Raw genomic sequence first — 26,930 nt, 5'->3', positions numbered from 1 at the left:
AATGGTCTTAGATTGCGCAATAAACATGACACCATTACCAAGAATGGCTCGGAGCACTTATGTGTCCAAAGCAAAAAAAGACTGGCAGGGGAAGTTGTTTAAGGAATTTTTGGACGGAGAAGGGAAAGAAAACTTTAAAATGTCTCAGAGTTCATTCAAAATGCTCTGTGGCTTGGTGGCTGGAGTTTTAAAACCAAAGGAAAATACAGTTTGTTCCCCAATACCGCTCCAGAAAGTTGCTCTTGCTGTGGAAAAGCTTGACATTTGTGCGAGTTATTGCTCACCAGTTTGGAGTGCACTTATGCAGTGTGAAGATGTTTGTGTACACTTTATCTTTTGCTTCATAATATACCTGCTTCATTCTCTTCCATCTCACACGTATTTAGTTCAGGAGTCCGAATGAAGCCAGTTTAATATTTCTTTGAGGCAAATTATTGGAGAAATCCGACTAATTTAGTGCATGCGTCTTCACTTAAGTATTGATTTCAAGTACTTTATACAAGACTGCTTATGACCTTGCCGCTACAACTCTCACCTGCAGGAGGTGGGGCTGGTCTGCTAGTGGTATGGCCTCCGCCAAGGGAACATCAAAGGGGTTGGGCGGAATGCAGCCCAAGAAAGTCATGGAGTCCGAGCGACGGAAGAAAGGGTGATTCTGGCCCGTTTCAGCAGGAGCAGCATCTTCATCTTTGTCTTGTAGAGTCGAACCTGCAGTGAGACGAAGAAAGACACTGTTAAATACAAATTGAACAATGATTTTAAATGTAGCAGTCATTGAGCATACTTTGATTGGTGTCCTCATCATTTTCATGTTCTGAATCCTCATTGTCCAAACCCAATTCCAAAATCTCTCGATTCCTAGGAAAAGATTATGAACAGGAAATGTGTCAAAGTTAGGTAACTTTTCAATAATGGTTAAAAAAAAGACCCGTATAGAGCAAGTGCATACCATAAAGTAATGACACCTTTTTAAAAATGCATTTTATATTTTTTGTAAACAATTTTTCTTGTATATAATATTTTACAGTGAAAACTCGATTTACGATCCCCTCTATTTATAAATGCGCAAATCCTTCATTCAGTCATTCATTTTGTGTCATGCCTGTAGGCACAAAGCAGGGCGGTGCACTTGCTGCCCAGGACACAACTGGTCACTCCTCAGCGCTTCAGCCTTTGTGCCTTTTGTGTGTTTTTCCCTTTTAAAAAGTTTTGTCTATTTGTCTAAAGTGCATCCTGAAAGTATTCACAGTGCTTCACTTTTTCTACATGTTATGTTATAGCCTTATTCCAGAATGGAATAAGGCTAATGCCATTTTCAGATTTCTCCAAAGAAATCGGATTCAAATCTGGGCTCTGGCATTTATAGAGTTGTCCTGAAGCATTCCTTTGACATCTTGGTTGCCTGCTTAAAGTTGTTGTCCTGCTGAAAGATAAATGTTACCCCAATCTGAGTTCAAGAGCATTCTGGACATGGTTTTCATCTATGTGTTTCTACATTGCTGCATTCATTTTTTCCTCTATCCTGACTCGTCTTCCAGTACCCGCCGCTGAGAAAACATCCCCACAGCATGCTTCTGCCACCACTATGCTTCACTGTAGGGATAGTATCGGTTTGGTGATGAGCGGTGCCTCGTTTCCTCCGAACATGATGCTTGTCATTCATGCCGAAAAGTTAATTCGTTATCTTATGAGACCAGAGAATTTTGTTTCTCGGGTGCATTTTGGCAAACATTTACAAAGGAATGGCTTCTGTCTGGCCACTATAACATACAACCCTGATCGGTGGATTGCTGCAGAGATGGTTGTCCTGTAAAGTTGTCCTCTCCACAGAAAAATGCTGCAACTCTGACAGAGTGACCATCGGGTTCTTGGTCACACCCCTGATTGGGGCTCTTCTCACCCAATCTCTCAGTTTAAACAGCCGGCCAGCTATAGGAAGAGTCATGGTGGTTCTAAATTTCTTACATTTACGGATGTAGAGACCCTCAAGGCAGCAGATATTTTTCTGTACTCTTCCCTAAATTTGTGCTTCGAGACAATCCTGCCTCGGAGATCTACAGACAATTCCTTCAACTTAATTTTTGGTTTATGCTCTCCAATGCACTGTTGAGTGTGGGATTTTGTATATAATATAGACAGGTGTCTGCTTTTCCAAATCATGCCCAACTAAACTGAATTTACCACGGGTGGACTTCAATTCGGCTCTAGGAACATCTCAAGGATGATGAGTTGAAACAGGATGCGTCACTTTTGAGCTTCATGGCAAAAGCCAATAATTCTTACGTAGATGTGATTTTTTTAATTTACTATTTTCATTACCTTTGCAAAACTTTCTAAAAACGTTTTCATATTCTCATTATGGGTCTATTGTGTATAGAATTCTGATGGCAAAATATATGTATTCAATTTCAGAAAAAGACTAACAATACAAAATGTGGATAAAATGAAGCATTTTGAATACTTTCAAGATGTTTTATGAGTCCCAAAAAGACAACAGATCAGTGTGGAAAGGAGGGAATTGCTGTGGATTTAAAAAATAAAAATAAAGACTTTTAGGAGAACATTAATGGCACTCACAAGTATGGAGACATGACAAAGCATGCTTTGTACCACAGCAAGTTTGAATTTGACTTTTCTGTAAAAAGATGCACGCCTCAGCACTCCGTTCTCCTTGTCTGTGCTCCTTTCTAGCCAACTACTCCTTCACCGACAATGGATAGTAAGTGGATTTTAATTTTTTATTATTGTAGCTATATCGTTAAAGTTTAGGGATTTTAGTGATTTCTTATCATTTGTGTGGGCACATACATGTGTGTGTGTTTGTGTGCGCACATACAGTAGCTTGTGGTTTGGGCTTGTTAATAAAGAGAAAATTGATCTATCACCCCCTTGTTATGTTTATTATAGAGTACTGTATAGCACTTCATATTGTGTTAAATTTGTACAAACCTTCAATAAAATGTGGACTTTTGTCAAAGCTGGAACCCATTATGCATATTTACATGGTTTCCTATGGAAAAATTGGCTTCACTATACAAACTTTGCAATGGACCAACTGTAAGAACCAATTAATTTTGTAAATCGAGGTGCCACTGTATATAAATATATAATTATTTTACTCAGTTATCTGAGACCTAGTTGCTAAAATGAAGCGACAAATATTAAACAAGATTTGCCAATAGTCTGCTAAAAAACTGGTGCCAAAAACGTTAACGGGGAAGCAAAATTAAACATTATTACAGCTACTACTAAAATTTTGGGTTTCTTTCTTCAAGGCATTGAATTCAGATTTGTTTATTCATCATAGTGAGTTCAAACTAAAATGAACTAGACAAATATTTCCACACTGGTATGGGGGACAACTTTACTCGGAAGCCAGAAGTGTGACAGATATGAGATTGTGAATTAAGAAGCAAATGTGAGGCATGATATGCCCAATTACCTCTTTCTATCCATCTGTGGGGTCTCCAAAGTGGTCTGCTGGTTCATGGCCTTAATCCAGTAGATTAGGGCCTGGAAAACATAGGCTACATGTTTCAGCGAGCAAACATCCAGCACTGGAAGCACATCTGAGTGCTCATCATTGTGGGAGCGCATGAGTGATAAGGCATAGTTTAGGAAGTCGCCTCGGGCAGACATCATGCCTTGGCGAGCTGTAAGCAGAGTGGCTGCTCTTCTGAAAAACAAAACAAGTGAGCCTCCTTTATATTTCACAGCTACATAAATTATTTCAAGGATGAGAAGAGAATACGTTTTTTTTTTTTTTTGTACCTGCGGCCTTCGAGGGTGCGGAGGTTGGCCTCCTCCCGAGCAGTCATTCGTTCCCTGCGTGCTGAATGTTGAGAGGCGTGAAGCGGGTGACTAGGGTGACCAGGGTCTCCAGCAGATGACAATGCAGAACCATATCTCAACTGAGCCTCTGTGGAATCCATGATGGACACCATCCAGTTCCAGGTGGGTATTAACTTTTCCTCAACATAGTTCTGATTCAACAATAAAAAAAAATTGTACAACTTATATGGCAGAACAGATCGAATAGCTCAAGTAGTGAAAAACCTTCTGAAATGAAAGAATAACCAGGGTCTACAAAAACAAATATGATACTGATTAAACCAGTCTATACTGTGTGCTCTAATATGATGTGGTCAAAAATACTCCAAAAACATGAGGCCAATTTACATAAATGTATTTCAAGAATTTCTATAGCTCACCTGCAGGTTGACCGCATCCTGATAGGTAAGCTTCACAGAGGCAGGATACTGCGAGTAGACAAGGTGGTTGTACTTTGGAATCAAACTCATAAGGTCTGAGATCTGTCTGATGACAATACTGTAGGCCCGAGCTAGGCTGCTGGCAGATGTCAGATAGCTGCTGGAGTTGCTGGCCTCCAGAGCAGCAGCAGCTGCAGCGGCGCTAGAGGTGATTGCACTTGAGCGGCGCAAGTTTGTTGGATCAATATATATGAGGCCAGTTGAGCTCGCTGTCAAAATAAAGACAAATATTATAGCCATGTGTGTTTGTTACTCAAGTGCAAAAATGCATTTGGCTAAAGAAAGCAACAAAGATCCACTGACCAGCTGATGCTGATGAGCTGGGAGGAGCACTTCCAGCAGCCCTTTGGCTGGGAGTGTTTCTAACTGCCCATTGCATGGATCGAGGAGCCTGAGCTGCACTGTTGGCATGGGACGCATTAGTTGTCCTTTCCAGCGGCTCATCGAACAGAAATGTTTCCGGGTCGACATCATCGCTTTGACTACTGCTGCTGTCAGAGTCACTAGAGTCATTGGACTGGGAGTCATCCTCTGAAAAGAACGCAGGGACACTGCTTGCTCCTGTAAAAACAATACACAGACAACAGGAAGTTATTGCTTATTTGCATCACTGTTTCTTTGTATTTCAAGTCAACTGTATGCATTTGGAAAAGTTACTTTTGTCATGTTATCTCTATCTGCATAAAAGATTAAATAAAAATAAGATATGCAAAATATACTCTACTCCATGTAAATGAAACACTGAGTATTCAGCTGGGAACCATTTCATCTGCTGTATCATTAGGTGTCAAAACATCCCACAACCAAAACGCAGAGAAAAGCACTAGCATTTTTGAGAGGAGTGAATTATTCAGCAATTTAAAAAGATACACCACAATGAAGCAGGTGATTTAAGAGAAATGTTGAAATCGCTTTCCATGAATAAAGCTTATTTAGATGAGTCATGAATAAATACCAACCTGCTTCAGAGCCAGCTGTAGCTGCTGTAACAACGCTCCTGCGGCCACTAGCATTATCTTGATTGCTGTGGTTGCTTTCACTATCGCTCTCCGTTTCTGCAGCTGCGAGAAGATCAAGTTCCATGTCACTCCCTAAAAGAAACAAACATACAAAAATTTTTTTAAATTCTCTTTAGGTCATAGTTCCCAATTTGACTGTCAAGAAAAAGTCAGCGCCACACCATCTTCATCATGCTCATCATGCTGTCCTTCTGCCTCAGCATTTTCCTCTCCCTGCTCTTCTTGATCATCATGGTGGTCTTCCTCACCCGCTACTCCCTCGACCACTTCAACCTGAGAGATAATCATTCATCACAGTTAAGTATTTCTACAGATTCCATTCTTGGAGCAAACATGCAGTGAAATTAATTGGATATTCTGTTAAGTGAGGCCTTAATGAGCCTCTCACCTCTTCCACATCTGCTGATACTATGTCATCCTGTTCTTCATCTCTTCCTCTGACAGGCTGGGACTGGCCACTGTGCCGAGGTTGGGGGTTCCTGATGATATAAGAAGCGGTCGTCTGACTGGAACTTGGGGAAAAAAGGAAAAGATCTACTAAAATATTTTTGGGTGGTTTCATTGTCAAAACAGCTGGATTGGGAATGGGCAATATAGACAAAAATGTATATTACGATATATTGCAAAAACGATATATATCACTGTTAATGGGTTACAAAGACTTAAATAATTAATATGCCAATACGGATATTGAATTTTTTTAAGACCAATGATTGATTACATTTTTGATCAAAATTACATTGAGAAAAAAAACACAGGAAGAGGTGTATTAATATCAATATTTTTTTCTTATTATTTGCGACTATTGACTCTGATTTAAACCTGTGTTTTTTGCCCGAAAGGCGCTGCTTTGTCCAGGGACTTATTTCCTTAGTTAGTAAACAAAAACAAACAACAACAAAAAACGACAAAATATTTTTTTACTATTAAAAAAAATACTTTAACCACTGAAGTATTGGCCAAATACTGATAATATACTTGGTATCGTTACCGCATATTTGTATGGCTCAACAATCTGTTAAGAGTTAAGCTCTAGCTCAGCAGTTAGCATATCATCCTTCTGTGTGTAGTGTAGCATTTTTAGCTATAACTTGATCCTCATGTAACAAACATTTATTTGCCACAATTGATACAAGGATTAGTGAATTCTGAAGCGTCTTCATACTGTGGAGGCACGTTTGCCGCTGGCTCGCTAGCAGGAATGCTGCCAAGCGTTGAGGACGTGTTCGTTCTTGTGGAGCTGTCAAATTTGTGGGACACAGCTAGTATGTGTCAACGAAATGCTATATAACGATATACCGTTAGTATTTACAACTATTGTTGGCCAATTCTATATCATTTATACCGTCTATTACCCCACTCTTCAACATATCAACACACAAATGCCAGGAATAATGAATTTACACATAACATTTTGTTTGCGGAAAACGTACTTGCTGGACTGATCGGGTGAAGGTCTTGGAGGAAGTGGTTCAACAGAGAAGAGCTCCTCGCTGCCCTGAACAGCATCAATACTTGTACTAGCCAAAGTAAACGGGGCCGTTGGTCTTGCGATGCCCATCCGAACTGGAACAATTAGTGACTCTGCCACATTACAGAGCTCCTCCACAGCATAGGGAAGAAGAGCTTGGAAAACACGCCGGCATTTTCCAATGGGCTGAGGGATGAAGTTGCTATGTTGAAGAAAAGATACAGTCAGTGTGTCAGAAATCAAAGGCATAAAATAACAAATCAATTATCTAATTTTTTTCTTTCTTACTTTTTCTTCTTGGATGAGGCCATCTCCACGCTGAGTATCACAAATACTCTGGATACAGAGCGAAGAAACCGCCTAGTAACGGTGACTGCCTCCTCTCTTCGACCAGGTGTGTACTTGACCTGCAGCTCCTTTACCAGTGTACCCAGTAAAGTGTCTATGAACTGACACAGGGGAGAAAAAGGATAATTTCTGTTCATTTGAAAGTTGTTTGAAATGATAAAAATGTAAAAAAAAGTTTGGTTTCACAATATGACAGCAGAGGAACAAAGTTATATGGCACTGGACGGCTGATGAGTGGACTTACAGTGATGTCAGGTGCGCACTTGACAATAAGACAGTGGGTGAAACAGTCAAGGCGAATGGTGCCACTCTGCTGATTCAAATAAACTTGCTCTTCCGGGAGGAGGTGGGCAATTCTACTGCTTGCACTCAGACTAATAAAAAACAAAAACAGAAAACATTTATTTGTTCAGGTAAACCAGCCTAGGTGTGGTAACAATACTGTTTATCTAAAGCAAGGCTAAAATGTGATTAAAATAGTGTCATTATGATTGTACTTTATGACTGAAAACATATTTGCATACAGGCTGTTGAATATATTACTGAAAGTCAGGTTATTTGCTTACGGGTCTTTATTCTCTTGTGAACCAAACATGATCATAGACTTCAGAGCATTCCAGTCTTGCAGAACTCTCTCCAGAGCCAGCTGAGCAAAGCGAGGTGGCTCCAGGTCATGATCTGGCATATCAGAGTCTGAATGAAAAAAGGAAATATTTGCATACAAAATAGTAGCGAGACAATTCTTTCAAATAAAAACGGGAGCTCATGGTGACCTTCTGCACTTGCAGCCTTGCGATTCCTGTCCTCTCTGATTCGTGGTGGTCTGTACTGACAGTGTTCAACACTCTGCCTGGCAACAGTCTGTACTAGGAACAGTAGGATATGCTCACCCCTGGTGATGAAATTAAATTTGAATCAGTAATGTGTCCTACATAATCAATTGTACTATTTTGAAAATTGATCTCGCAATTTAACCACAACTCGTATTACAAACCAAAAAAGATGTACTAATATCTAAGTTTATTGGCGATGGATAACTGACCTGCTATTTGGTGCTGTAACCAGGTTAGTGGTGGTAAGCAACCTGTATAGCAAATCTAGGCGAGCAGCCTTTTGGCCAGCAATCAGTGTTTTACACTTGCATTTCTCCCAGCAGTCACAGTATGCTGTTGGAGAGGTCCTCTTGAGTCTGACAAAAAAAATATTATCAACATGTGGTGGAGTGCAAAGCGGGATAAGTTTACAGTTAAGACATTTAAGAAGCTTAAAATAGCCACATTCAACACTAAGACTTACTTGCAGTCGTGTCCTTTGTGACACACCCTAGCACACTCAGTGCAGCAGCAAAGGGACTCAAGTAATCCACATGTCCGACACTCGAAGATGTCCTAAATGCAAAGTCAATGAGGGCTTTCTAGATAACATTCATGTGATTCAATTATACGCAGAGATTCCCCAAGTGAAGGGGCTAACCTGATTAATGTGTTCAGCTCCAGTCCAAGTAAAACTGCATGTGTCATTGCAGCAGAGGACATACAGGGGTGAATCGTCAGGGTTGGTCCCCAAGGGACAAATCATTTCCATGAAAACAGAGTCTGAATCCTCCTTCTCTGCAATGCCTGGATCACCCACTGTGTTTAAGACAGAGGAGCAAAACACAAAAGGTAAATAGATGGCAATACAAATACTTGACGACATAAGTCAGAAAACGGTCAGAAAGTTCATCACAGTATTATCATGAGTAGTGCAGCAAAATAGGCTAGGGATCTCAAATTTCAGACGATAGAGTTATTCAGCTGCAATGACAGCAGACAATGTACTTAAATCTTGAAATGCTCTTTGAGAGACTGAAGCAATTCCACGACAAATGAGAATGTGTCAGAGCCGGAAATGTTGAAGCTCGGTGAGAACTTTGCTAGTTAATTATCTCCTAAGGTCAAATGACTGAATGAAAAGACCGACCTTCCCAAATACAGTACACTGCTTGGATCATGTTACAAAGAGACTGGAAGCTGACTGAAATTTTATCTTTAAATGCTTTTAAATCTAAACAGAGAGCATTTGAAGCAGCATCAGGTTACCTGTAACTGTTTTACTCGATGTCCATCCTGACATATTGATGTGTAATGTGAATGTAATTTTATGTGTAATGTTGCTGCATCTTGGCCAGGACCCCTTTGAAAATAAAAATAAAAAAATCAAGAGGATTTTTTCCAGATTAAAGTAAAAAATATATATAAACCAAATTTTCACTGTGGCTGTTTCAGAAATATTTTAGGATAAGTACCAGCATAACTTTTCTCTTTGATAATCAAAACGCCACAGGGTTTCCGAGCAAGAGCCATTTTTTGGTTCTCGCCTGGCTCCCAGTGCTGTGCCAATAAGCCAGGTCTTTGCAAAATAGGTAACTTTCATTTTAATTACTCTAATGCTGTGCGACAGAGCGCTATTGCACAGGCATTTGTTACTTGAATATTACACGATAATATCCGTAAGTGGTTTTACTTAATTAGCCGACAGTTGCCAAATTCTGCAGAGAGAATGGGAATTTTCAAATGAAAAGCTTTCATGTTAACTACAACCTAGAAAACTAATGATTTCGTTCTGACATATGGCAAAACAAATACCATTACCGTGCAGCTCACAATGATCTCCAGATCGGAGATCTAACCTGGTGACGCAACGACACATAGACAATGAAAGTGGTGCGTACTCAGTTTGCTGTCGGAGCAGTCTTTACACAGACTCGATTCCGCCCCCATATTAAATCATCACCAGCACTTTGGATTTTTGCAACAGTGGATCATTTTTAAGTAGCTTGCACTGAAAGAACTAGACTGAAAAAAATAAAATACAATAGACAACAGCTACATTTAAATCATGTGTCAATGACCTTTGCTTAGGAGCTGATTCTATTCTTTCAAATGGAATTTAAGTGCCGCAAGTAATGCAGCATTTCAACATATTAGCATACCTTTAGCCATTTTCTGTGCTGCCTCCAGCACAGTGATGGCTGCAGGGTAGGCTCTCCCACTGACTGCCAGCATAAAGGGGGTCATTCCTCGGGCATCCCTACAAAAAACACAAATACATTAATGTAATTGTGCCCAAAATATTTAAAATAAAACAAAATAAAAAGGCTTGATGTTTCTTTATTAAAAAAATAAAAATCATACTTGGCAGACAGCAGTTCACGTAGATGTGGCCTCAGAACAACACTGTCACACATCAGCTTCAAAATAAGGTGGGCATTGGCTTTCCTGTCTTTGGATTCAACCACAGATGGTTCCATGGATGGTCCTGACCATATTTAAGAAAAAACATATTTGTAACAAAACAAAAACCCAAACATGTCCACATACACCTAACACATACACATAACACCGACAACTAAATATTTTAAAGATTATATGTTTCACTTGAAAAACACAGTAACAAACATTGGTTACAAAAAATCGCTTATTTTAAAATCAGCTGTCCAGTTCAATGTACATCAGCTACATGGTCAAAACTGTGAGGAAAAAGATCTTACTTTCAAAACAATGGTCATACAAAAATATGTACACAACTATTTTTACAACCCATTGGCAAAAATATTTTTAAAGTGAAATTCATCTTGTAATGAATAATATAATTATAAAGATGTGCCATGAAACAACCATCATATCTCAAAGAATTGTCATTAGACTGGTTGGTCATGACATTGGTTTTAATGCAAAGCCAATGCAAAAGTACAACTAAATCTGATATACAGTGAACTAATAACGTTCACTGTATTTTTACTATTTAATGAAGCTTCTAGGGGACCTGGTATGGTAGAAGTGCTAGGTCCCTGGCTGGTCCCAGTGGAGGCTGTTGCTAGTGAAGCCACAGGTGGTGCTAGAATGAAGTCAATGTCACCATCTGTTAAGAAAAGATCGACAATAGCGTAAGAAAAAAAAAAGTAAATGCTAGTTGTTTTTTTTTGTTTATCCCAACAATCACAAGCCCCCAACTTTCATTGTAAAGTTTATACAAACTGTTAAAAATCATAATTATTTTCCCCAATAACTATTTGTTAAAATAATGGCCATTTGTCATTAATCTCTCGCTGCTGTGTTGGATCCGCTTTGGACTGGACTCTCGCGACTGTGTTGGATCCATTATGGATTGAACTTTCACAGTATCACGTTGGACCCGCTCGACATCCATTGCTTCCCTCCTCTCCAAGGTTCTCATAGTCATCATTGTCACCGACGTCCCACTGGGTGTGAGTTTTCCTTGCCCTTATGTGGGCCTACCGAGGATGTCGTAGTGGTTTGTGCAGCCCTTTGAGACACTAGTGATTTAGGGCTATATAAGTAAACATTGATTGATTGATTGAATTTGTCTTATATTAATTGTTAGGCAATGAGAGGATGTTACAAAAAAGAAAGTGGAAAGAACATCTCTCTGGACAATGCAATATTTCAAATTTCCAGAAAATGCCGATCTTTAAGGCTCTTGGCAAACACGGTCGCAATCCCTCCCCTCTCTGTGTCGACCCTGCTTGCCTCTTTGTCTCATCCAGTATTGTTTAACTTTCTTGCTTCCTCTTTTTGCACTGCCCTCCAAAATCTAAACAATGGAATTGATCAACTGTCCTTTCATAAAATTGATAAGATCTCGGGTTCTGTCCTCTCAGAAGTGTTGTTGCTGGACACGCCACGGACTCTTGTGAGAAGCGGAGAACCACGTGCCTGGAAACCCTTTCAGTCGAGGACATTGACGATATCTACCTATTCGGAATCATGATAATAGTATTTTTCGGATTATAAATCGCTCCGGGGTATACGTTGCACCGACCGAAAATGCATAACAAAGAAGGGAAAAAACATATATATGTCGCACTGGAGTATAAGTCGCATTTTGGGGGGAAATTTATTTGATAAACTCCAACACCAAGAATAGACATTTGAAAGGCAATTTAAAATAAATGAAGAATATTGAACAGGCTGAATATGTGTACGTTATATGACGCATAAATAACCAACGAAGAACGTGCCTGGTATGTTAACGTAACATATTATGGTAGGAGTCATTCAAATAACTATAACATTTACAAGATGCTTTACGTTTACCAAACAATCTGTCATTTCTAATCGCTAAATCCGATGAAATCTTCTTCCTCGATGTCTTCCTCGCTATGAAACTATGAACTATGAAAAAAACTGCGACTCATAATCCGAAAAAAACGGTACATCTGCTGATTGGAGTAAGCGTTCCTCTGTGTTATCTGTGTCCTCTCCCCCCATAAGAGCCCAGTCTGAGATCGACTTTTTTTTATACTTTATATTTCCCTAGTGTATACACTTTTCCCACCTTTATGTTACACCGTAGTGGCGACCCATCACTGTTCCTGTTCGGTCTACCTGTACAATGTTTGTCTAATCTTGAAGAAGTTTGTGGTGAAGATTAAATTCTGTTGTACTTGTGCAACCACAAAGAGCAAATCATACATGTAATGTAATGACACTGTAACTGACTCTTAAATACAGACAGAATACATGCTGATAGTGCTATATTGTCACATTAAGGCAAAGGTTTGCGATTTGGCTTAATATTTCCATCCATCATCTTCCGCTTATCCGAGGTCGGGTCGCGGGGCCAACAGCCTAAGCAGGGAAACCCAGACTTCCCTCTCCCCAGCCACTTCGTCTAGCTCTTCCCGGGGGATCCCGAGGCGTTCCCAGGCCAGCCGGGAGACATAATCTTCCCAACGTGTCCTGGGTCTTCCCCGTGGCCTCCTACCGGTTGGACGTGCCCTTAACACCTCCCTAGGGAGGCGTTCGGGTGGCATCCTGACCAGATGCCCGAACCACCTCATCTGACTCCTCTCGATGTGGAGGAGCAGCGGCTTTACTTTGAGCTCCTCCCGGATGGCAGAGCTTCTCACCCTATCTCTAAGGGAGAGCCCCGCCACACGGCGGAGGAAACTCATTTGGGCCGCTTGTACCCGTGATCTTATCCTTTCGGTCATGACCCAAAGCTCATGACCATAGGTGAGGATGGGAACGTAGATCGACCGGTAAATTGAGAGCTTTGCCTTCCGGCTCAGCTCCTTCTTCACCACAACGGATCGGTACAACGTCCGCATTACTGAAGACGCCGCACCGATCCGCCTGTCGATCTCACGATCCACTCTTCCCTCACTCGTGAATATATTAATATTAATATTAATATTTCATACAATATTGTAATATGTTTGTCAAAAACATGCACATTTTGTAATGTGCATTTCAAACTTTGCAAACTAAGCCTTATGCAGTAGAGCCTTCCTTTTTCCAGTGACACACTTAGGACAGTTAACCAAAAGCTCCTAAACATTTTGTGGAAAAAGCTTATTTTTTCCACATTTATAACAGAAGAATTATGATTTGCATTAGTCAAATTGAATTACTAAAATTATTTGATCATTAAATACTGACATAGGCGAACAGGTTGTTTACAGATTATGATCCAAATATGTGGCTGATTAGCATTCCACGTATACAGCCCATAGAATAAAAAAAAAGACACATCAGGGTTTTCCATTACAATGAATATAGAAGCCAGCTAAAGTGAACATTTTGATGCATATCAGAGTATATAATCCATTCAAAGCACACACCAGGGTCCATGGGTGGGGGGTCAGGAACCCAACTTGGTGGGGCAATTGGAGGGGACACAGGGTCCTGGTGGTCGCTTGAGGATGGGCCTGACTCATGGCGGCCAAGGCCGGCGGCTCTTAGAGAGCGCCGCATCATTTCTCTAAGCCGAAGTCTTAAAGTAAGACACACAAAAATGAAGTGTTAAACAAAAGCAAAAGCATTATCCTTTCCTTCTATAGAACAATAACTCCCTCACCCTCTGCTACTAGAGGAGCCAGTCCTGTTTCCAGAGCTGTTGCTGGAGACCACAGAGATGGCATTTGCAATGGCTTCCACAGCAGACAAGCGCTCAGCAAACGTGTTACGCTCTGACCTTTCAGCCTCTGAAATTGAATAATGGTTGTTTAGCATAAGCAAACCGCTCAAGAATGGGACAAAGGCTCAAAAGAAACTAAATGATTTGAATATTTTCAAAATCATATCTGCTTCGGTCATTCACAATTCACATTAGGTTATTGGCCACATAGTACAAATGACAGCTTCACAAATCAAATCTAAAAATGTACAGTACATGAAATGAAAATGAACATACTTTTTTAGTTGTGAATTAAGGATTTAAATAATGACAACCTGGATGAATGAGAACCTTCATAGGTATTAAACTACTAAAGTTGTTTACAGTAGATTTTAAACCTGCAACAATTTGTCGATAATTTAATTTAAAAAAAGCTTTTATTTAATGCATATTATTTTGATTGTTTAATAAGAATAACCAATAAAACGTGACAAAAGCCGGACCCTATGAAGTTCCAGGTATTTTAAACAAACGTAGCAACAAACATGAACAAAGTTTTTGCACAGCCACTATAATAGAGCACACAAGATAGCAGTAGCTTTGATCAGTGAGGAGTTTTTATTTATTATGTATTAATGCGGATGTTGAATGTGCAATTTTAATGCCGATGACGTGCATTTAACTTGCCAAGGGACATGTAACCAAATATTAACTTTGCTGTATGTATACTTTTGACTCAGCAGATTTGGTCACATTTTCAGTAGACCCATGATAAAATTCATAAAGGAACCAAACTTCATGAATGTTTTTTTATGACGAACAAGTATGTGCTCCAATTATCCATCCATGTTCTACCGCTTGTCCCTATCACAAAAAAATAAAAGAGTTGTAGAAATTATTGGAATCTCAAGACAGCCATGACATTGTTCTTTACAAGTTTATATAAACTTTTGACCACAACTGTATACCGGTACATGTATATACAGTATATTAATATATATAGTTCTACATATATATTTTCATATGTATTAATACATAAATACAACTTTTGATCACATTTACTCGTTAGAATGCATTTTTTAGCAGTCGTCCCTCGCCACATCACACTTCAAATATTTCAGTTTCACCACTTTCATATTTCTTTTTGTTTGTTAAGCATATTTTACAAAAGTAAATGAAAAATGAATAAAATAGTAATAAAAGTAAATGAAAAATCAACTAATCAATATATATATAAAATATAATTATTGGGGGGCTAGTTGATTTTTCATTTACTTTTTTATTCCGAAGATATTGCAATTGTTGAAGAACCGGAATTGACACTGTGGTGTATTTGCTTGCATGTTACATACATGGAGTTTACGTGAGTTGAAAATTAAAGTCAAAGTAGATCCTCACTGATGTCTGTGCCTCCTCTACTTACCAACCATAAAAAGATTGAAACCCTGCCAAATAAAATACACCATATATATATATATATATATATATATATATATATATATATATATATATATATATATATATATATATATATATGGTGTATTTTATTTGGCGACATATATATGTTTTTTTCCTTCTTTATTATGCATTTTCGGCAGGTGCGACTTATACCCCTAAAAATACGGTGTGTGTGTGTGTGTGTGTGTGTGTGTGTGTGTGTATTATATATATATATATATATATATATATATATATATATAATACACACACACACACACACACACACACACACACACACACACACACCGTATTTTTAGGGGTATAAGTCGCACCTGCCGAAAATGCATAATAAAGAAGGAAAAAAACATATATAAGTCGCATTTTTGGGGGAAATTTATTTGATAAAACCCAACACCAAGAATAGACATTTGAAAGGCAATTTAAAATAAATAAAGAATAGTTAAAAACAGGCTGAATAAGTGTACGTTATAAGACGCATAAATAACCAACTGAGAAGGTGCCTGGTATGTTAACGTAACATATTATGGTAAGAGTCATTCAAATAACTATAACATATAGAACATGCTATACGTTTACCAAACAATCTGTCACTCCTAATCGATAAATCTGATGAAATCTTATACGTCTAGTCCCTTACGTGAATGAGCTAAATAATATTATTTGATATTTTACGGTAATGAGTTAACAATTCCACACATAAGTCGCTCCTGAGTATAAGTCGCAGCCTCGGCCAAACTATGAAAAAAAACTGCGACTTATAGTCAGAAAAATACGGTGTATATATATATTTATATATATATATACACGTATATATATCCATTCATACATTTAATTACTTGATCTTATTGTCACATAAATACACAATTTTTTAAAGTGTAGTAGCCACTTCCTTGTTCATTTACAGAATTTGTTAAACTTTTTTTTCACTTTATCAAACTGTGCATGCAAGTGATGTCAGACCACATTGGGGCCTGTGCGCGTTTATACTGGAGTCTGATAAAGATCAAAATTTACTTGCAATGTATACAGTTAACTGGAATAAAATCCTATATTGGAAAAAAAAATGATTTGAGCCACTTTGGCTTGCAGTGTAAACATATTTTTTGATACAATATTTGTTATGTACAAGTTCATTTTTCTCATTTAAAAGCAAGTTAAATGTTAAAATGCTGTGTGGTTTTTTGGGGCCCAGAACAGAATGATGGTATTTCAATTAATTTCAATTGGGAATTTTTTTTTTTGAAATCTTAGTATTTTGGATTACGACTTCACTGAAACAAACATGTAAGACGAGGTACTGCTATGTTACATGATGTCCCTAATTTAACTAGTTAAATATGTCTGAAACAAATCCTATACATAATCATACATTATTTTACAAAAATGTAAATCATCTGATCAATATTTCAGGTTAATTTACCAGAATGAATATATCTTGTATTCGAAAGTTACCTTTTAGTTTTGTAAAAATGTCTACCAAACAGGGAGGGTCTAATAGCAAGCTTACCTTCCTCCTCTTTGGTTTCTTTGTTACTAACAGGGAAGCAAACGGAGACAGCAGCATGCAGAATGTTGCGGTTTCCATCACAGCGGTGGCCTAGAAGTGCGCCGAGGGCATGGGTGCCCTGATCAAACAGGAAAGCTTGTTCAAGATTCACCAAATACTGCCGACACGCTTCGTAGTCACAACGCAAAACATGCTGCATCAGCATCTGCTTCTATATAAGACAAAAAAAAAAAGAGGATTCATCACATTTTTGAAAGAGACTTGCAAATTTGAATAGTGCATTGCAATTTTAGACAAGCATATCAACATGTGAAATATCATGTTTACCTCAACAGCCATAATTATAATAGCAGCTTTCTTTTTAATGGTAGAGTTTAGAGAGGGAATATTGGCAAGGGAATGCACCCCCATTCCTAGGCTATTTATTGGTGGCAGATCCAGCCAATCAGGATCTCTAATTCCACCCATGCAGTCTTTTGCCATTGGGTAGATAGTGCCATTTCCATCTCGAAGAATGATTGGAGATTCCTACAGAACACATTTTTTTCAAGTGTCAGGTATTTTTTTTTAAAGCACACCACTCATTAAGGAGGTCATCTTACCTGTCCTGCAGTAAAGATGGCCACATTGCGCTCACTCTGTCCCAGGAAGGCCATGTTGCTAGTAGGGAAGTTATTTTCCTGCTCAGCTTTGCCGGTGGCCAGATCAAAGATACAGTACCTAACCCAGTTACCAGTTTTCAGCACTGCATGAACTCCTGGAGGATGGAAATATAAAGTAAGGCCATATACGTAGACACAATTGATAAAACATTTAATTCCATGTATATAAAATGAGGAGTACAAATGAAAAACCTTTGGAGTCAACATTAACAGCTAAGATCTCTGCCTTTTCTGGGATACAGAGCTTTTTGGGTGTGCGCTGAAAACAGTCAGGAACCTTTGGAGTACCACCAGTTTTGACCACCTAGTTTTGACCAAGCAAATTAGCAAGTACTTCAATTATTTAGCAGAACGGTTTTATCAGTTTGCGTATTTACCTGGAGTTCATCTATCCTAAGAAGCCTACAATCCTGCAGCAGTGAAGAGGGGTCTGAGTCAGCGGGGACAGTGGTCGTCTGGTTGCTCATGCTGCTCGATGTTCCTGGAAACTTTACAGCAACATATGCACCATCCACTTTCAGCACCTAAACAATTGTGAGGATTGCAATATAATCACATTAATAATGAAAAAACTTGTAACATGCAGTAACATTTAACATGAACCCACCTTTCCCACAGGGACATTCTTAACATCCTCCACAAACACCACCTCTCTAAGAAGCCATTGCTCTTCGTTCACTTTCTCCTCTTCCTTTGGGGCCGGGGTGGAGCGTCTTCGCTCTGTAATCCATACAGTGTTTGTTGTAACAGTATAATGAAAAAAAGATATGATAGTGATGGGTGCTCCTGATGGGTGCTGGTTAGCGCCTTGCATGGCAGCTCCCTCCATCAGTGTGTGAATGTGTGTGTGAATGGGTAAATGTGGAAGTAGTGTCAAAGCGCTTTGAGTACCTTGAAGGTAGAAAAGCGCTATACAAGTACAACCCATTTATTCAATTAAGCCAATTTAGTACCAGGGTGTGGAGTTTCGCATAAGATTTATACTATCAGAAATTACAGTAATTAGAGCAACAACAACAAAAATAGAAAAATACCATCTGCACTTGTGGGGGTGCTGGAGCCTATCTCAGCAGCATTTGGGCGGAAGGCGGGGTACACTCTGGACAAGTCACCACCTCATCGCAGGTCCAACACAGACAGACAACATTCACACTCACATTCACACACTAAGGCCAATTTAGTGTTGCCAATCAACCTATCCCCAGGTGCATGTCTTTGGAAGTGGGAGGAAGCCGGAGTACCCGGAGGGAACCCACACAGTTGGGTTGCCAACTTGTATAACTTATATTTACTTGCAAGTTATAAGAACCTGTGGTGTGCAATAAACCAAAAACAATTGTTTAAAAAGATCAACGCAATCAATATTTACTGTCATTTTTTTAAAATTGTCTATATACTGAAAGTGTGTCTATTTTGAAAATAAAGGCCATTTAAAATGCAGCTGGAATCATTTTAAATGTGCAACTGTATGTACAGAGCCAACTGTGCAACTTGCTGATAAAAGCCTGTGCATCGTGCCAGGACTTGAGGGCTCTCAAGAGAAGCAAGCAAAAGACGGACATACTGTATGGCAGTGAGGCGCTGCTAGCGATGGATGAAGTATCACTGCATGTAGAAGCTGGGGAAGGTGGAGGACCCATTTCAGTCTTTACCAGCTCAGGTTTGCTTTCAGTCCTAAAGGGGAGAACCATTTAGAGGTCCATATGCTTTAAATTTTACTGACAAAAAAACCCAACTTAAAACTGAAAAATTGGGTTGAAAAAAAGACTGACTTGGTTTCTTGGGTTTTAGTGGTCTTCTCCATGCTCTTTAGGCTTTCTGGCGAGCGCAGCTGAAACCTGCAGCTGTCATTCATGTTCCACACAGACTCCAACAAGACACCAACTTTTGGAATCCCAGCGCTGACTGAAAAGGCCACTGCCCCAGCATGGTAAAGTGGGTTGTTCCTCAAGCATACCTGAAGAAAGAGATGGATTTGTCAAAAGTACCAACGATAAGGATAGTTAAAGCCGTTCATTTACATGTGGCGACCAGCCACAAATAAATTTCGTGCTACCAGTTTGCCTTTGATTAGAGTTTCTGTACCCATTTCTGCTCACCGGCAACTCACTCTTGTTAGTGATATTTGCGACAGAGGAACGTTCATTTGTATTTCCAAACATATTTGTTCAGCTTTTCATGTTTACTTTATTATCTCTCAAATGTTATTTCTCTCCGACAGCAACAAAAACACAACCACAAATATATTGCAGACCAAAGTAATTCAGTTTCAATGAGAGCTTTGTGCAATTTTTGCCGTCATAAAATGTTAAAGGGAAAAATAAATAATACATTTGTATTACTTTATGGCACCTATTTGAAGTGGGATACCAATCAGAGGTTCATACAGTTCAATTACTAATCGACAGAGAATTACTTTAAATATGTAATGCAAAATAACACCAAACTCACATTTTCTCAAACAACAACTTAGTGCATATACCAAAAACACCACCATGTTGAAGGACTCAATTACTGCCTTTTGTTGACTATGACACATTATTGTGCTTTTGTTGAATTATTTAACCGGTTAACCGTCACGTCTATTTTTACATAGCTAACGTTGCTTTTCCTTACTGCTTACACATTGATACTGGGTTTACTGTACCAAACTCATTGTACTGCTAGACAGGAATTTAGGATAAAATGCAAAGATTTTCTCATATAAAAAGTGCAGACATTTTAAATGAAGATGCCTTAATTCTAGGGATGAAGCGATTCATTTTAACAAAGATTTGATTCGATAATTGTGGTTGCCGATACAATTCAGACACAATATTTTTTGAGAACAATATGATACGAAACAGTAGTGAGTTTAAATTGATTCAGTAACTTTTTAGCAATACAAATCAAGCAGTGTGATCATGAAATAAATACTGGACTCAGCAGGGGAAGTTTCATATATTCCTGTTATTTCTTGTAAGGAAATTACCGTATTTTCCGGACAATAGGGCGCACCGGATCATAAAGCGCACTGCCGGTGAGTAGGTCTATATCTTCATATAAAAGGCGCACCGGTTTATAAAACGCATTAAAGGGGTGTAAAATACATCCCTGTAGTCGACATAACATGTAATGGTGGTTGTTTGGTCAAAATGGTGCATATATTATCTTTTACAGTCTCTTTCTGACCGTTGTTCACATTGCACCGTTTTGGGGGCGGTCTTATTTCCGTGGCTCCACGTCCTTATGCAAACACCATTATAATACTAGTATGTTGAAGCAGGGTACGTCTGACTACAGTAGCTGTAATCCATCAAGCGGTGCAGCTTCATAGCTTACCAAAGTCGTACTAAAACAATTTTGACAAATTTTTGAGCATCGTGTGTAATGTTCTATATTGTCAATGGAACATTTAAAGTGTTGGTGTTGTTTACTGGTGTCGTATTGCAGTCTCCATGTATCTCGTATTTGTGACTGTCATCTAATGGTCACACTTATCATTACACCATGTATCAAATAAAATAATTTCCAGGTCGTTAAGCACAACCTAAAATTATTCCGTACATTAGGCGCACCGGGTTATAAGGCGTACTGTCGATTTTTGAGGAAAATTAAAAGGATTTACAGTGCGCCTTATAGTCCGAAAAATACGGTAAGTATAAATTAATTATGGATACAAAAAAGCAGTAAACAAATCAATGGGCAATGCATTCACATCTTACTTGATAATTCAACCTCAATTGTTGGTTGCACTAACAGGAGGAAATATTTTCTGCTCACATTTTAAATATTCAAACAACTTTCAATAAAACTACAGTAACCAACATTTAACAGTAGATCTACCTGCTAAATAAAGTAGCCTGACCCGGCCATACAATATCTGTTATTTGCCCTGGCGTCGCCAATGAAAGACAGTGTCCCAGCGGTGAGGAAGCATCTATGCTCCGTCATACCTGTTAATGGTGTTGGCACCTCGCTTCCTAATTTCCATAACCTCATTCATCCATCCATTTTCTGCCGCTTATTCCCGTTCGGGGTCGCGGGGGGCACTGGCGCCTATCTCAGCTACAATCGGGCGGAAGGCGGGGTACACCCTGGACAAGTCGCCACCTCATCGCAGGGCCAACACAGATAGACAGACAACATTCACACTCACATTCACACACTAGGGCCAATTTAGTCATCTCTCATTCATTCATCTCTTATTTTATTTTTTTTCTCATCAAATGACTTATTGTGTTCCAGAGTCTTGTCGCCGTAACTTGCCAGTGTCACTTCCATTGTGTCGGCCGCATCTTCTGTGGTTTAAAAGTTGGGCTGATTGTGTTGTATCGATTGTAGTTATTGACTTTGATTACGCCACAAATGGGAAAAAAAAAAAGTTAACGTTTAACATCTTTATTACTAAAACTGCTAAACTTCTATAAAAGTCTACCATTTTTCAATGCAGTGTTTCTCTTTTTCCAGTATTGATAAAATCGATGGATTCCTTTTTAAAATGATATTGATCGATATCTATCTCTTGAAAGGCAATCTTGCAGAGCACAGATTGATATACCGGGTATTTGAAATTTAAGAATATACATCGATATATTGATCAATCGTTACATTCCTAATTAAGCCTAAAACGTACAAATAACAAACAGACAGCACTTACCTGGGTTCCCACAGTGATGTTGGGTATCAAGGAAATGCCAGCATTGGACTTTGGCTTTTTATTCTTGGCTCTGGCCTTTTCAAGCATTTTCTTCCGCTGACTAAAAGGCACCACACCCCTATGGACACGAGACATTGACATCTATGCTTTTAGTTTGTTGCTTTGCATTTTTGATTTATATGTTTACCCTTACAATGACATAAATATTTATGGTAGAGAGACAGACAGAGGCAGAGAGAGACAGACAGACAGACAGACAGACAGACAGAGACAATAAGAGACAGACAGAGAGAGAAAATACAGGAAAAGATCAAACATTATAAATTAATTTGTATTCGAGGACTTCAAGCCATGCACCTCAAGATTAAATCTCGCACAGAACTCCAGAACAATGGCGATCAACTTTTGTGTTGTATTTTTTTCATTTCCAAATTATTACACCAATAGTGGTCACTTCCTCACCAAGCTTCTTGCTAATGGTCTTGTAGCCCAATCTGGTCTTGAACAAGTCTACAATCTTACCAAATGGTATGGGTGGAAGAGGCAGTGCTTACAGTAGAGTAACAGATAGCAGCGTTTATCTTAGTACGTTTCTATAGAGACAGGACTGATCCGTGTGCTTCATGGGCACATAGCTGGACCGTGGGGCTCAGAATGTTCGCTGGTTGATACACAATCAAAAACGTATTTCCCTCGTTAAAACCTAACTATCATTTATTGTTTATTTTGTAAATTGTTTACATGATGTCTCTCAGTTACAGAAAACCTACTATTTTAGTTCTGGATTGTTCGTATCTTTGTAATATGTGGACAGCGTGGCTCAGTTGCTAGAGCGGCTGTGCCAGCGACCTGAGCGTTCCTGGTTCGATCCCGGCTTCCGCCATCCTAGTCATGTATGTTGTGTTCTTGTGCAAGACACTCGTAATGGGTCGTGGGTAGGGCCTTACGTCAGTGTGTGAATGTGTGTGTAAATGGGTGAATGTAGAAATACTTTCAAAGCGCTTTGAGTACCTTGAAGATAGAAACGCGCTATACTAGTATAACCCGTTTATGTATGTGATCACAGCTGTTGAAATTAAAATTGCATATTAAATAGTGATGCACAATAATGGACATTTGAACAGAAACCAATAACCTTTACAACTGATAACTGATATAGATATAGTTACACAATTATTTAACAGGTCAAACTTTACGAAATGTAGGCACTTTTACCAAAAATATATACAAATCAATTGATATTTTTGTACTTAAGTATAATTTTAGAACAAATACGTGTCGTACTATGATTCTGACCCATGCAAACAATTATAATCATTGTACAGGGCAAAAAGTAGTGTTATTTATTGATATATATTTAAACTTTTAAATGATTTAATTGAAAGACAAAAAGCAACTTAAACATTCTGAATATAATTTTATGAAATGAAAAAAAATCTGCCCAACGCAACATATATAAATGAGGCCAAAAGAACTAAACCAATAATATTCTGCATTGCAGTTAGAAACAAAGCCATAACAAGTAGAGTCACATCTCTTGTTGATTGACAAAAATAAAATCAATACAATAGGCTTACCCAACAGATATAAAATACTGCAATAAGTGCCTTCTCCAAATATGGCAACATTCAATTGTAGAACAAAGACATCAGGGTTCAAATAATAAAGTGCAGTTTTCCCACTAAGACATCATAAAAGGCAGTTACTTAAAGATTGTGCCTCCAGATGAACAATGAAGTTAAACATAAAAAAAATTACTAATTTTGTCGTTATGTTATTTACCCCTAGGGTCTATTCTTTCAAATTCTTGCCTCTTAAATGCTTTATCATTGATCCTGTGGCTTTACATTTGCTGCGGACGCCGTTATTAACGCTAGGTCTCTGCTTAGCAGCCCAGGCAGATTCATACTGCAGTCATAAATTTTCATGATGGTGAATTTTAAAGTGACATAAGATATGTTGTGTTGAAGATTTTTCCCCTCTAGGAGGAATATCTGCAGAAAAATGCTTGCAAACTGAGTAAAATGTCTTCTTCTGACACGGTAAAAAGATCTTGCTTTGTTTTTTGGCAGAGACCAGGGATCTTACCGTCGCAGGCGAGTGATGATGGTCATTGACTCGTGGATGAGGGAAGAGTTATATTGAAGATGGATATTAGAAAATGTCTGATGCATTGCAACAATCAGCCTCAGTGCACTGTTGCAGCTTGATGATTTTTGAGCATGTCATGCACTGTGCGTTTGCGAAATGCACGGGTGTAGTGTGCGACCTTCCTCGGGGTGTGTGGTCCCGATGTCGAGAGCTACGGGATGAGAGGCTTAAGAGAGAGGCAGAAGTGTGCGGGCCTGTTCAGGGGTTATAAGACTTGCCTGATGGCAACAATACTTTTTGTCCCTAATATCGCGATTGACCGGTAGACTCCCAAAGATCGACTGTTTGATCCCTGTAGATGGATTGGCAACCCCTGCTGTAGTGGAAGGAGGCGTTGAGGACAACGATAAACACAAAGGTGATAAGCCTTTACTATTATTGGCTCAGTTTATTTGTGGATTTTTTCCCAACAGAAATGATCAATGTGACGTCATAATTGCCATTATCGGTCGAGAATTATCGGTCGCCTATTACTGTGCATCCCTACTAAAAATGCCTTAAATGAAGATTTTTTTAAATACAGACGTATTTCTGCAATTGTAAAATATAATTAAGTGTAAGTTATTTTTCTCACCACCAGTAGAGGCTGTTCTCCAACTGTGCGCAAGTGTAGAGCGCACAGCAGTAGAGGGACACCATGCGTTCCCCCTGCAGTTCAGGGAAAGCTTGGGCAGTGTGCTCAAGCTTAGAGGCTACTGTGCTTAGTGTGTCGTCAACCCAAGTTGCCACCTATACAAGTGAAGACAGACACAGATTGTTCATTTAAATTGTGACTGATTACTACGCCAAATATTACGACAGATCCCACATTACTATGTCCAGAGGGTAAATGTATACACATATATATACCTTGTTAGTCTCTGTTGCCACTGTGGCTCTGATACTATTGGCCGACAATAAGGTGATCCTCTCATTAGCCAGACCGAGGAAAGACACACGTGGATGATGAACGGAAGGATTCTGAAAGGGTAGATGACAAAAGTTACTTCTCAATTATGTAAGAACTGCATAAAACAAGACAGAATGCATTAACATCAGCACAGATAATTGTAAATAAATTGGGGAAAAGGGACAATTTTGTTTGTACTTCTCAAGGGTGGCTGACTGTATTGCAATCGTTCCCCGGCAGTTAGGGGAGAAATGTGGGACTTATTGACAACAAACAAAGTCAATCAAATGTTTATTTCGATAATATTAAATTTTTTAACCTGGGCATTCCTGTAGGGTTCAGCTTCAGTCCATTTCCATTGATAAAGTTCTCCTTTGGAGCTGACAGCCACCAACTCAGAGAACATAGCCCCAATGCTGACAAACTTTACGCCATCCTGAAGAAAAAAACATATTTAGCTAAAGTTAGTATACACATGGATATACGTATATACAACTTTCATAAGGAGCGCATTACAGGCTGGATGTATTAAGCGATGAGTGTGCTCCTCATACCTTGTCCGGCCACCACTGAAGCTCCTCTCCAAGGGAGACAGGGCTTTGAACTGGGATGTTCTTCTTGTCCAAGCTGGTTTCTCCATCCCGGCTGGTGGATCCTCGTTCTGTATCGAACGAGGCCCCGTCCAGCCACCGGCGCTCACGTAGTCTCAATACAGACTCACGCTCACGCAACAGCTCCGAGTCACGCTCTAAGGGAAGAAGGAGAACTGGTATGCAATAAGGTCACACCAGTGGGATAGAAGTAAGCCACTCTCTGGGAAAGACCCGTCAATAAACTTTGAAGCATAGAGAAAGAAATAAGGTTATTTAGAATCACAGCATTGCAAATAAAAGATTTGGTGCTGAGGATTAGTTAGGAGTCTCTATAATACTAATAATAAGTGAATCATTTTGCGCGCTCATATAGTAAAATGCCAGACAAATTGGATGGACAGAAAAACCATGCAACTGGTCACAGATTGGACTGGGTAGCTTTTCTTTTGTTAAGATAGACTGCCTTGTAAAGTTGTTTAAGTTTCTTTAAGACAGGCGGGCATAGCGGGCCTTTCTCAGAGAGCTCATATTGTGTACTACAGCCATGCACCATATAACACCAAACATTTATAGTCTACAAAACCAAATACTTGTTAAAAACCAAGAAGAGGAGGCTGAAGGGAAAAACAATAAAGCTCAGGCCATTTGATTGGGTTTGCATTAATTTGCCTAAGTACCTCTTACGCAAAAGAGTTTACAATTATTTTTCAATGTAACTTGTTAATAGTTGTCGTTTTGGCTAATGGATTAAATAATTCTAAGCACTGAAATTTTAACAGATCCCGTGTTAATTTATTGGTGAGTTACCTCTGGACGATCCTAGGCGAGACAGTGAGGAGCGTCGGAAAGAGGGGTATCCAAAGTAGCTTATGTCCTCCGAGAACATCGCATCTGCATCAATAATCACGCTGGGGTGGGCTGAATGAATGTCTGCATCCAACAAGGACATCAGGTCCTCTGCTTGGAAAAAAGGCAAAACAAGAATGGGAGAGTAACATAACTTTCAGACAACAAAA

General features: G+C 39.1%; 1 protein-coding gene across 4 annotated transcripts in view; it reads right to left on the bottom strand.

Annotated features, from left to right (window-relative positions):
- ubr5 (ubiquitin protein ligase E3 component n-recognin 5) overlaps positions 1–26,930 on the bottom strand; it is an 83,746-nt gene that overhangs the window by 23,698 nt on the left and 33,118 nt on the right. For 2 of the 4 annotated variants that reach the window (XM_061916515.1, XM_061916516.1), the window contains exons 8-43: positions 26,722–26,874; positions 25,876–26,087; positions 25,641–25,757; positions 25,282–25,392; positions 25,007–25,161; positions 22,282–22,399; positions 19,415–19,599; positions 19,207–19,316; positions 18,250–18,362; positions 18,020–18,166; positions 17,835–17,946; positions 17,583–17,737; positions 17,308–17,508; positions 16,981–17,191; positions 13,974–14,100; positions 13,738–13,889; positions 10,917–11,012; positions 10,286–10,409; positions 10,084–10,181; positions 8,583–8,740; positions 8,406–8,497; positions 8,152–8,298; positions 7,883–8,001; positions 7,676–7,802; positions 7,354–7,483; positions 7,050–7,210; positions 6,724–6,963; positions 5,679–5,802; positions 5,452–5,563; positions 5,231–5,362; positions 4,575–4,832; positions 4,212–4,480; positions 3,772–3,983; positions 3,443–3,676; positions 785–858; positions 536–708 (exon numbers count right to left, since the gene is read on the bottom strand). In XM_061916515.1, the coding sequence (XP_061772499.1) occupies positions 536–708; positions 785–858; positions 3,443–3,676; positions 3,772–3,983; positions 4,212–4,480; positions 4,575–4,832; positions 5,231–5,362; positions 5,452–5,563; positions 5,679–5,802; positions 6,724–6,963; positions 7,050–7,210; positions 7,354–7,483; positions 7,676–7,802; positions 7,883–8,001; positions 8,152–8,298; positions 8,406–8,497; positions 8,583–8,740; positions 10,084–10,181; positions 10,286–10,409; positions 10,917–11,012; positions 13,738–13,889; positions 13,974–14,100; positions 16,981–17,191; positions 17,308–17,508; positions 17,583–17,737; positions 17,835–17,946; positions 18,020–18,166; positions 18,250–18,362; positions 19,207–19,316; positions 19,415–19,599; positions 22,282–22,399; positions 25,007–25,161; positions 25,282–25,392; positions 25,641–25,757; positions 25,876–26,087; positions 26,722–26,874 (5,459 nt within the window). The remainder of the gene's footprint in view (positions 1–535; positions 709–784; positions 859–3,442; positions 3,677–3,771; positions 3,984–4,211; positions 4,481–4,574; positions 4,833–5,230; positions 5,363–5,451; positions 5,564–5,678; positions 5,803–6,723; positions 6,964–7,049; positions 7,211–7,353; positions 7,484–7,675; positions 7,803–7,882; positions 8,002–8,151; positions 8,299–8,405; positions 8,498–8,582; positions 8,741–10,083; positions 10,182–10,285; positions 10,410–10,916; positions 11,013–13,737; positions 13,890–13,973; positions 14,101–16,980; positions 17,192–17,307; positions 17,509–17,582; positions 17,738–17,834; positions 17,947–18,019; positions 18,167–18,249; positions 18,363–19,206; positions 19,317–19,414; positions 19,600–22,281; positions 22,400–25,006; positions 25,162–25,281; positions 25,393–25,640; positions 25,758–25,875; positions 26,088–26,721; positions 26,875–26,930) is intronic. The other 2 variants (XM_061916518.1, XM_061916517.1) reach the window with 1 other exon arrangement.

This window comes from Nerophis ophidion, linkage group LG11 (genome assembly GCF_033978795.1).
Source record: "Nerophis ophidion isolate RoL-2023_Sa linkage group LG11, RoL_Noph_v1.0, whole genome shotgun sequence".
NCBI lineage: Eukaryota > Metazoa > Chordata > Actinopteri > Syngnathiformes > Syngnathidae > Nerophis > Nerophis ophidion.
This window is presented reverse-complemented; position numbering and strand designations above follow the sequence as displayed.